The following is a 12500-nucleotide window of genomic DNA, read 5'->3' on the forward strand; positions in this document are numbered from 1 at the left end:
GTGTGTGTGCGCGCGCGCGTGTGTGTGTGTGGAAGGAGGGGGCTATAAACAGGAGCAATGTGTGTGTGCCCCCATGTGTGGGATGAGAGAGATGGCAGCGCGGTGACGATAAAACTCATTTTGAAGAGGCTGCGCGCGGGAGGTCAGAGCGGGTTGCGGCGGGGATCTGATACATGGCTGAAAAGGTCAACCTCGCTCTTATTGGGATAAGGAACAGGCACGGCAGGAAAAGGTCAATTCATCAACTTCCTCTTAAATCCTCCCCCGCCTTCCTCAAGGAGATTTAGTGGACTCGCTGATAAAACCCATTGACTTCATATCTGCACATTTATTAGCCACTGTTGGATGTATATATATGACGGCACATTTTAGAGAAGCTCGGCTGACAATCCATTTACTGCTCCGAAAATGTGACCTCACCTCAGTTTGTTTCTCAAAATGAGGCACATAAATATGTCACATATTCCACATTTCGGTGTGGAATTTGCGATTCGGACACACTCACGAATTCACTGCAGGCCACTTGATTATGTAACATCCTGCAGGGTTTCTTGGACGCAGCGCCGTGTGATGGTGTTATTTGATGCAGAAGTGTTGGTGAGATCTGGTAAACATTGCAGGCTTTAAAAAGACAGACTCAGCGCTTTGGATCTCATTTCCTGGGGGCTAGGGGGGGGAAAATTCCCCAAACGCTCGCCTCGCGTGGACGTCAACCTGCGCAGGAGACATCCATTGTGGCTCCAACACGACCGCTGACAGATCCGACGTTTGATTAAAAGCGAGAGGATGGAGCGCTGGATCCTTTTTTGAGCGAGTTCCTCATAATGGTAGAGGCTCAGAAATATGGGTCTTGCTCCGTGCCGCAAATGCGGCGTCTCTTCATTTGGGGGGAAATGGCTCAGGAGTGTGTATTATATGTCAGGATAATCGCCTCAGGCGGACACCAGATCAATCAAGCCATACATTTTTTTCTTTTCTCCTCTCCTCCTTTCTTTGTTCTCTCCTATCAATTTTAATGGTTGAGGACCATCGTTCAGAAAAATGTAATGGGACAAGAAGATGGATGGGAGCATTTGTGGCTACGGGTCCGGGAGATGGGGACAATCTGGTGGGGTGGGGGGAGATGTTGGCTACCAGAGGCCTGATGGCCAAAAATATCACAGACAAACAAAACAGACTGAGGTGCGAATGCAAGCACATACAGATGCTCACACCAGTATAAACCAGTCTATACGTACAGTTTACATACACACATACATGTACAGAAAAAATGCACAGCGCCCAACAACATTGAAAGGCTCTTAATCTTTGTCATGTGAAAATAATGCACATTTTGATTGGGAAAGTTTGACGTACATATATAAAATTTAAAAGCCTGTATACATAACAGCCCAACCCATCCCAACCAATAGATGAGACTGCTGACACACAGTGTGAGTGATTTCCCATGTGCACCATAGGGGACTACAGTTGTGTGAAGCACTATTCTGGACAGCAGCCAGCCCTCCATAAGGCAGTATCCACACAGCAGAACTCAGACTCATGGGAATTGTAGGATGCAGTGACTCCCGGCTCTAGTGCTTTTGAGTAATGTTACTCTCTACTCTGCAGTCAACTCAGCAGGATTCGTGCGAAACCCAGCCTCAGTACAGCACCCCTGCTGCCAGCATCAGACCACGGGAGGAGGGGGAGGTTACTGCGCACCACATAAAAGCAGGCAAATCCCAAAACCTTTGCTACTATTAAGCACTCTTCCGCACTCAGTTAACATACTGAGGAACAAACAGTAACAGCACATCCACACTTTGAACTAACAAACAACTAGGGTTAGGGTTAAGGTCAAAATGGCATTTGATTTTTCGATTCAAGTCATAAAAGTAAAGTATCTGTGCTGTTGTGTACCACTTTAATTAGTGTGTTACTATGTCCTGACTGGCACGGATACTGTGTCATAAGGGCTGTGTGAGATACTGTGTGACTATCACTGTACTGTCGAACTGTAATCTGCCATCTCATTTAAAGAGCGACCATAACCGCTCAGAGGCACGTATGCTGGAGGCACGTATGCTGAAGGCTTGCTGCTCGTAAATCTCCTTTGCTACTTCTTTATCAGCCGATGATCAGGGCTGTTCTGCCTCATTAAACCGAGCTGCTCCTGAGCGCATGCTTCCAGGCCCGTACCAGCTCTCTCTCCCCTCAGCCATCACTCACTGTCCACCGGGTTAACGCCACACTTCCGGGGGACGCGTGGTACACTCCGGAGCTCAAAAGTGTTACGAACTCGAGGGGAAGCCATTAGGCAGCCATTAGGAACGAGAGGACTGACCACAGAGTCAAAGAGAGATGACTGAAAGTTGTCATCCTCTGGTATGGTAGATTGGTTCCAGTGTTGCGCTAATCTAACTAATAAGTAGGATGCTGTTTGCATTGTGACAACATATCCGTGGAGGACTGGCACCAGTTGGCTTTTAAAACCCCATTTTTTTTCGACGTGTTTTGTCGGTTTCGGTTAAATCAGCCGTGGCTGGTCCCCATTCCCCGACGGGCCAAGAATCTATCAGACGGGCACAAAAGAGACCTCCCTGGGCTGGAGCATGCTGAGACCACGAGGAGCTCCAACAGGGAGGGAAGAAGAAAAGAAAAGAAACAAGACTCGCTCTTGCATAATACTCGACAGCGCAGATCCCATTGCACGCACCAACATCTGTAGTCCCGCTAATTAGTCCAAAAAAAGTCACACCTCAGTAAATACAACTTCCACACGGACGCAACCGTGACACTCTGACAGGGAGGGGAGCGGTGGGATTTTCAATGCATGACAAGCTCAGAGAAAAACAGACTCCGACTCCCACAATACCCCGGGGAGGGCCATCAATGTTTGTGCCTAACACTGGTTCATTAAAGTCGGTTTCTGTGAAGAGATCCCAGCTATTTCACTGCAACAGTTACTTCAGTACTTCATTCATGCATGAACAAACTTGCACTTGGAAACTGGTCGCCATGAATACCAGGCAAACGCTCTGGTCAACTCAGCCTGTTTCCCCAACACATTTGTCCTTTAGACAAAACCGGTGGAGTTAAGCACAGTGAAAAACTACAAATGAAGGAACTGACTCAGAGTGTGCCTCAAAGACGGTTGCTAAGGTTGCATGTGATTCTGCATTAAACAAGTCAGCACAGTTTTAATTTATAATTTTACACAAGTGCTCCAATCCTACCCCACACAAGTGTTCTTAAACCCTGTTTCTGACACTAAATAAGCCCTATGGAACATGTGCTGCTTCCAGTTCAAGTTTCTCTGCTTGCACACAAAAGCGTTTTTTCCCCCCCCTGTATTCGATGTGCATTAATAAAGCGTGACATAAAAAAAAAAAAACATATTTGGAAGGTGGAAGGTCTGGCCATTTCCGCGCCCGAACACCTGCAGCAGTGTGGGAGCCACACTCATAAATCTCCCGCCACGCTTGGGACCAGCCAGACTGACTGAGAGAGAGTGTGTCAGAGCTGTGCGGGGCCGGGAGGTAGGAGAGAGCGCGCAGAGAGAGAGAGAGAGAGAGAGAGAGAGAGAGAAGGGAGAGAGAGAAGGGAGAGAGAGAGAGAAAGAGCGAGAGAGACTGACCGGCCATAGCGATCAGCTTCTCTATGCCTGAAAGCCTCTTTATGACTAAATGACAACAGAGGGCTGCCTGCTAAGCCTGTTTGCACATAGCCTACTGTAAGGGTGAAACCCTGGGTGTTTATCAAGGGAGAGAGAGGGATCAGAGGGGGATACTGAAGGAAGGGACGAGGAATCAGAATTATACTGGTAGGGAAAGCTTGTGCCGATCTTGTTAGGTCCTTGTCCCAGAATGGTGCAGTGAGACAAACACGTTCAGAAGAATACAACATGCCACACATTGTTCTCTCACCCCTCCAACCCCCCGTCGGCTTCTCTCCCTCCCTCACTCCCTCCTTCACTCCCACACCTCTCCCACTCTTCTTTTCCTCCTTGCCTCCACTGATGCTGCGAGTCTGTCCAAAAGAGAGTCTCTTTGCACAGATGGAACAAAAGACAGCCCTTATCTGAAACATTCGACCAGCCCTCCACCACCCCTAGCAGCAGCTCCACACTCCCAACCTCTCCCACGGTCTCTCAGAGCCAGCGCTCAGCTCAGCTCAGCTACAGCTCCAGCTCCAGGCAACAACAGTGAGCAGTTGCACATTTATGTACAGCACAGGGTGCAGAAGCTGGGATAGAGAGAGAGAGAGAGAGAGAGAGAGCGAGAGAAAGAAAGAGAGAAAGCGGAAGGCATGCATACCACCTCTTTGTACTACAAGCCTTGAGACAAGCCAGCTGCAAGAACCAGCAGAGCACAGAATCTCCACTTTGACATCGAAATGGAAGCGTGCTTGCTTTTGAAGATCAATCTTCAATCATGAACCTATTCAATGCCAAACTAAGCAAGAGGCATATTACATCTTGGCAGTTCTCCTCAGACAAGAGGAGCACATGGAAGCACTGCTTTGGATTGAGCCAAGAACCCTAGTGACTTTCCGGCTCCTTCACTTTCAGTTTAAAGCCGACAAAAAGCTGAAAAAAGCCCACACATTTCGCCACACGTTCTCGCCTTGGTCTCGGACAACGGCAAGCATCTGAGCGCCACTCGCTAAAGCGCTACGACTCAGGCTAAAAGGCTGTGGCCATGGGTGGCAATTAACCAGGCTTAAACTCACCCCATCCCACCACCAACCCAACCCCCCCACCCCCCTCCCTCCAACCCCGTCAACGCTCTCACTCTGCAAAGGCTCAGTACGACATTTCACATCCAATTAATGCTGGAGAGATCATTTTATAAGGGGGCTAATGAGGCTGTGCCCGGGCCGTAGCGTGAAAGTGGCCACAGCGCGCTCGGGAACTGGCCAAAGTCGTGTCACAGTGCTTGCTTCCGTCTGGGACTCCCAGACTCTGAAGCCCACCCTGGGCGCCAGAACGGAGGGGGCAGTGACCCTGGGGGCAACCAGGGGCAAGTGGGGAGCGGGGGGGCATTATGATAAGCTCCGTCTGAGACCACCAGCGTGGGCACGCTGGCCAGACTGAGCAAAGCGTCAGGACTCAACTGCCACGGTCTCAACTGCCACTAAAAACTCTGTTGTTGCACCTCATGCTTTTCTTTCATGTGTATATCAAGAGTCTACAGCGTTTTAATGGAGGGTTTGGGCATCTAATAATGCCAATGAAATGAAGCAGTTTGATTCCAATACCAGCATAATAACACCATCAACTATGAGACACAGAAACACTGCACATCATGCTGTGGCTCTCCACCAAAGACAACAAAAAGCCAGCATTTGCTTTAACCTCAAACTGTCATTTAATGAGTCCACTCTTCCCAGGTATGTGTGTGTGTGTGTGTGTGTGTGTGTGTGTGTGTGTGAGAGAGAAAGTGAGACAGAGAAAGAGGAAGGCAGGGAGAGGGAGAGAATAAGAAGAAAAGGGAAATGCATTTTTTTTCTGTTTTCTGCCAAGGGACTGAGCTCACATACCTACTCACACATCCTTAAGGAGAACATTAACCGATCAGGGGTAGAAGCCACCTCTTGCCTTTCACTCTCTCTCATAACAACCTAAGTCTCTGTAAAACACTTTCCCCTCTCTCATTTCCAAGCCCCCATCTCCCTTTCGCTCTCCCTTCTTCATTCCATTGCTTGGCGCCTCTCTCTGCTCTGTCTATATCTCTCTCCTTCCCTCTGCTTCTCTCTAGTGAGAACTACTTCTCCTGTTCCCCTCTACATCAGCTACTCTCTCAGCTACACATTACTCATTACACTCTGCCAGGCAAAAATGGAAACAAAAGCTTTCTGCTTAACGTGTCCACACAAATAATTGTCTTTACCTCTCCAGCCCTCCTCTCTTTCTGGCTCTTTCTATCCCATCCCTTCCCTCTCTCTCTCTCTCTCTCGCACACACATTCTCTCTCTCTCTCTATCCATCTCCTTCTTTCTCCAGCTGTCACTGTGAGGCAGGTCGGAGCAGCAGAGAGCAGCTGTCACTGGCCGGAGTCTTCCAGTGCTTACCTGTGCAATCTCATAGAGCAGCTTGTAGTGTTCCTCTCTCTTCTGCAAAGTGCACAAATTGCAGCCCATCACGCAGCCGTCACGCGGGAGCCGCGAGGCGTCCGATCCTCGCTCGCGGGCAGTGGAACAGACAGGGGCTCACCCGCCAGACCAGTGTACCGTTTCTCATCAGTCAATCCTTGGCCAGGTGTCTATTTCAGAAACATGTGCGTGCAGCCACGCGCATGCACACACACACGAGAAGAAAAAAAAACCCACACAAACATACACACACACACCCGCGTGTGTGTGTGTGTGTGTGCAGAGGTGTGCAGCACCAGCTGGGTCCTGTGAGCGGAGGCAACCGTGATCTCTATCCCTCTCTCGGCTAGCGGTTGTGGCAGCAGTAGTAGTAGCAGCTCTGTCAGTGTCAGTGCTGCACTCGCCCCCCCTTCCTCTCTAGTCCGCTCTCTGCCTTTTCATTTTCCCTCTCTCTCTCTCTCTCCGTCTCTCTGTCTTTCTCATACGCACACTGTCAGACTCGCACACGCTTCACGCGTTGTTGTTGTTGACGACTCCCACTTGCGGTGACACTCCCCCTCCTCTCTCAGCCTCACACACGCTGATGCCAGGGCATGAATAGTCATGAGGGGGCTGCAGCCAGCCTCTTCTGGGGAAGGGGGAGTGGCCAGGGGGAGGTGCCTGGGCGAGTGGGTGGTGCCTGCGAGACGGAGAAAAAAAAAAGAAAAAAGACCGGCTGGCTCATTAGGGGTCTGTCACTGTTAAACAATGAGCTCCTCTGGCGCCCGTCTATGTGTGTGTGTGTTTGTGTGTGTGTGTGTGTGTGTGTGTGTGTGTGTATGCGTGTGTGTGTGTGTGCAGGCACACTTGTGTGTAAGGGTACTGTATGTGCATGCATGCTGGTGTGTGTAGTCTATGTGAGTGTGTACATTGGTGTGTGTGTGTGTATGTGTGTGCATGCACACACAAACATCTATGTCTGTGTGCATGCACAAATATGTGCAAGCATGTGCGTCTGTGTGTGCAAGCATGTGCGTCTGTGTGTGCACACCATCAAAGGTCTTTTTAGTTGTAGATGCAAAACAGGCAAATCATTAGCACAGAATCCCAATGTTGTGAGGTCTTCTGTGCTGAAAACAAACACAGTCTCTTTTAGCTGGCGCCGCTTACGTTTTTTCCTCGAGACTTACTTGGGGAATTAATCTCAAGGACAAATTCTGAGTAGATGCAATGGCCGGAACGACCCTTTTTGGAGGGCATATGCATCTCATTTTAATCGATTTCCGTGCAGGGCTGCAAACAGCAGCGTGGGATTTCACGTTGGCTATGTTATGAAGCACGCGTGGAGATGAGACGAGACGAGAGGAGAGGAGAGGAGAGGAGAGCCGCGGCACGGTAATTGATCAGCCAAAACTCATCACAAGGGCCACAGCATATGCATCTTAAACTAGGTCAGCCCCGTGTTTGTTTGTCCAGACAACTGGCCTTGAGTCAGACAAGTACCGTTGTGGACGTGGGTCTGCTGTTGCATGTCCTCTCGGTGCTCCTAACACACATCTCTGCTGCGCTGCATTTGGATGGGATTACCACAGTAGGTCCACTCCTAAAAGACATCTCTGCTGCACTGCATTTGGATGGGATTACCACAGTAGGTCCACTGCTGGGGTAGGAACGCACAGTGGAGTCCACACAATGATGTGTCCAGAAATAAACGTGGACAATCAGGAGAGAAATCGTCTTGCAGGAGATCACTGACAACAACACCTACTTCCTTCAAGCGGGGATAATTGCGAGCGGACTCGAGGTGGGGTAGGAGTTGTGAGAGAGCCCCCCTCGGTCAGGGGAAGAAGGCACTAACAAGCTGTAATTGTTAACAAATTGCCCCCACCTTCCCCAGTCATCGCTACCCTTCTAGAGTTAAGAGTAGATGAGCACTCATCAGCTGGCTATCGGCTGCCTCCCCCCCTGAGAGAAAATAATCCAATTTTCTGGGGTTTAATTTCAATCAAAAGCCTGGAGGCGAGCCAAAGAGCTACCTACTGGCACACAGCATTATTAGAGTTAATATGCCCCCCCCCCAAACACACATCACAGACATCTGCCCCTCCCCCCAAAACACAGACACACACACCCACACACACACACAAAACAGACATCAGTGTCACAGACATGCATGTGCACAAAAACACACCAAAAAACACACACACACACACACACACACACACACACACACACACACACACACATATGTCTGAACAGGTAGAAGTTCTCAAACAGGCTTGTGTTTAATATAGCATGTTGTGGACATATGGCATATTGTAATTATTTGGGGGGGGGGGGGGTGGTATTGTGTCAACTATGCTTGAAGAAGACAAATAGACACATAGCAAGTTAATATTATTCTAAAATACAGACACATACACTCTCAAAAATATTCACAAATGGGAATACACACACACACAGATACAGGGACTGAATGTCACTCACACACACACACACACACACACACACACACACACACACACACACACACACAGACACACACAGGAGTAGATGGAGGAGTCAGAGATTTCAGCCTTTTTGTGGTTGCCTGGCAATACCAAACCCATGAAGTGCCATCCACTAAAGTGTCAATTTTACATCAAAGGGTCTTGTCGTGAGGCTTGTGAGCGGGGATATGATATTGCTTTCCAAGGACAGAACACTGCAGCCTACAAAACAGGATTTCAATCTAAAGCACTGGCTGAGTTGCTTCTCTGATGTCAGCATGGAAATACGGCTCTCCACATCTAAGTTCCAAGGTCGACATGTCAGCCACCCGATGGACTCCTGTTGTCACGGCAATTACCAAAGGTCACAGAAACACAGACGCGTAACACCTTCCACAGACTGCACGGGCAAGCTGTGTATCAAACACGTTAAAGACAGGTTCACGGTCACATTTTATACTGATTGTTGGCTGACAACAATGCAAAAGGCTACTGGCCTTGGTGATTTCTTTTTTTTTCTCCTCCCTCTCTTGTGAGGACTTGTTTTCTCTCTGCGCCATGCTGTCCATTTCTTTCCCTCTTCTGTTTGCGAGGCCATTTATCAGCGGACTGCCTGCCCTTCGCCTGCCCGAGTAGAAAAGAAAAAAAAAGAGACGCTTGCTGCCCCTGCTCCCACTCTCACTTTCACTTAATGGGCCTGTGGAGCGGGAGCATGGAAAAGCCATTCGTTCTTGGAGCGACGGGCCCATTTCCCAGCGTCCTCCTCGGCTCCTCTGACAGACCGATATGAGTCGTCCCCCCCACCCCCCACCCATGTACCTACAGTACATGCCCCCAACACACACACACACACACACACATAACAGAGTGTCCCCCCCCCCGCGTACCTGCAGGCCAGGCCCTCCTTGAGTCCAGCCAGGTGTGAAATTCAAGCAGCACACAAGACGCCATGACGCAATATGGCCGCCCGTCGCAGACCTCTGCTGGCCCCTCCGAGCGGTGAACGCTAACCAGAGCCGAGGTCCCAGACTCACGCGCGTGCACCACGGGCTCCGGTCATGGACCAGACTTCAAAGGGAGACCGAAGTTATGGAGTTTTAATGAGTTCCAGCGCGACACAGAACCCATCTCACGGCTGCCTCAGGATTTTGCAATGGTAATCACCAATCACCCACCGAAACAGCTTGACCGGTTTCACATTAAGACGAAAAGGAGGTGAAGAGTTCACGAATGAATAACTCCGGAAAGTTCCCCCGGCTCAACCTCTACATCTCACTAGGAGTGACTCAGAGGAGAGACGTATACAAACTGGCTGTAGGGCACCGCAGGTGAAACAGTCTTTGATACACAAGCTTGTGGAGGGGGGACACAGAGGAATGCCTGCGGGCAGCACTGGACTGCCATCATGCCCAGACCACAAAGCAGGCTTGCTTAGAGGGAGGTGCAGTTCGGTGAACTTGCACTTGTTAGGCCATTTACATGGTCCATGGAATCGGTTTTAACATTGATTCAGACAATCAGGTTAGACAATATTAACTACCCAGCTATGCAAAGACACATACATCATGGGTTTCTGATCTCTATAGACAGGGGACACAGGTGAAAGCAAACGCTTACAGTAACAGGACATTCTCTAAGTGTGGCCCAGATGCAGTCAAAGACTAAGAGTAAGGACATAATTTTAAGACAAATGTCTATCAAATACAAAGATGTATCCGATATTTGTGCCATAGTTAAGGGCTCATTCTTAACAATGCAAGAGCAACTGTCTAGGTAGATTATGTATTGTATTAGATATGTATTGTTGTATTGTTGTTATGTTGTACCAACAGGAGCAGTGCAAATACAATGACAATAAAGGCTTTTTCATTCTATTCTATTATGTTTTAAATGTTCTGTCTTATATGAACACCCTATGTCCAGGTCCCTGCATATGTAACTGACCTCTGGGTGAAGTCACGATACAAGTCAAATAGCAAGGATGCTATTTCACGATTAGCATATATAGCTCCTTAAAGACACAGTCAATGATTCTAATCCAATACACTTTTTTGTCAAATTCATCATGTTGTTTCCCACGTACCCCTAGCTGTCCATTCTGTGTGTGTCACCAAAAAAAAGTCCACAGTCCTGGCTCTGTAAATGGGAAACAAACCCTCACCATTCCATTTAATCCAGATGTTTAGGAGCATGCAAGAAAAGGGTGTCATTTGATTGTCTGTTGAGCTAAAATATCAACAACCTTTTGCCAGAATTGTGGACTGTAGCCCTAACTTTAACATTTAACCTTTAACCTTTAACAAGGCCCTAAAGATGTTCTAGATATCCTGGCAAAGCTCCAGAGAATGGGCAGATGAAATACCAGATAAGTGATTATACAGAGAAAGAGTATGAAATCGCCCACATCGCCCATTTTAGCTCACGGCATGGCTGAATCTTCTTGAGGGGCTGTATGTCCTATATATATCTTGCATATCATATCTCCAGTGATTGCTGTAATATAGTGAAGAAAATCCAAAGAAAACATATCTTTGGGTTTATATTTGTTCAGAAATCTTGTCACTCAACAAGTTTGTGGTTACACTTCACATCTTAACACACTTGTTGCTGCAGAAGAGTGCAATAGTGATGTATTGAGTATCAATAAGTAACAGAACATTGATACTCTACTTAAAAAATGAAGCAGCAGGCACAGCTATAAGTACTGTACACGTCTAACAAGCAGTACTGCATACACATCCAATCACGCTGACATGCTTCTCACTCACACTGCTAACCTCTTCTAACAGTTGGGAAGACAAGGGCCAATAGGAGCCCTCTTCAGGTGGGTTCATTAACTTGCACTTCGACTAGTACTTAACTTGCACTTACAGCAGTTACATTTCTGCACTTTTTTTTCTATTTCTTATGTAAAATAGTATTTATTGTTACACTAGGTCTCTATTGCTCGTAGCTTGACTGTTCTCTCCCTTGTACGTCGCTTTGGACAAAAGCGTCTGCTAAATGACTAAATGTAAATGTAATGTAATTACACACTGTAAGCACACATCCCTCCTTCATATCAGCACAAAGAAGAGATAATAGAGTGCACATTGTTTGCCAAAAGGTCACACTGTGATTAATTGTACAGCTGAGTAATGTTAAATAAACTTGTATAAATCGCCCTTTGTTTTAAGAATTTCAGGCAATGTGACAGCAATCTCAAAAGGCTTAACATGAAGCAGAAAAGAAACCTTGACACTAATTACGGTAAATTCAAGCAAAATGGTGTCTGCACACACACACACACACACACACACACACACACACACACACACACACAGTCATGAGATACTTCTCATGTACAAGGCTTTCCGAGACTTTGTTTCAACTCAGTGATAATAGTTTCAGGTGCCTGTGGTAGGTGAAGCAGGAATGAAATATGTCGTCTTTGTCTTCATAATGTCTAATAATGGGGATGAGTGGATAAAGCTGAAAAGCTCATGGATATTCCGGGCTGTTTTTGTTTGTTTCAAAGAGTCAAAGCATTGGTAACCTTGACAACAAACGTGCACACAGGATTTAATAAGGAACAGTGAACAGGATTTTGGTCTGGTCGACACAATTTGCTCGACAGAATACTAAGTAGCCGGAGTCAGTCCCTTTCTCGCTTACAAACGATGGCTGGCACTTCAATTGTGCGGAAAGATTCGGTCTTTGAAGAATGCCAGGCTGCTTTCAGATATGACACTGATTAGATCACCAGCAGCAATGCACCTCTGCTTATAGACAAAACATTGAATAGAGAGGAGAGGGGCTCATTTGCGAATGAATCACTTCAGTGCAGTGTGCCACAGTGGCATTGTGGCGCTACTACAAAACAGGTCAAGAGAAAACGTGCAAATACACACAAACGACAAATAGATGCACATACAAAAAAACACACACACACGCAAATGCTTACACACACGCACACGC

At 47.6% G+C, this 12500-nt stretch overlaps 1 protein-coding gene across 3 annotated transcripts in view; it reads right to left on the reverse strand.

Annotated features, from left to right (window-relative positions):
* LOC105913405 (PDZ domain-containing RING finger protein 4-like) overlaps positions 1–12500 on the reverse strand; it is a 98878-nt gene that overhangs the window by 35068 nt on the left and 51310 nt on the right. Inside the window, exon 1 of one of the 3 annotated variants that reach the window (XM_031564975.2) lies at positions 6055–6868. The exons of the other annotated variants lie outside the window; for them this stretch is intronic. Coding sequence (XP_031420835.1) covers positions 6055–6123 — 69 coding nt within the window. The 5' untranslated portion in view covers positions 6124–6868. Of the gene's footprint in view, positions 1–6054; positions 6869–12500 lie in introns of those variants that run through there. 3 annotated transcript variants of the gene reach the window in all.

This window comes from Clupea harengus, chromosome 3, assembly GCF_900700415.2.
Source record: "Clupea harengus chromosome 3, Ch_v2.0.2, whole genome shotgun sequence".
NCBI classification, from domain to species: Eukaryota; Metazoa; Chordata; class Actinopteri; order Clupeiformes; family Clupeidae; genus Clupea; species Clupea harengus.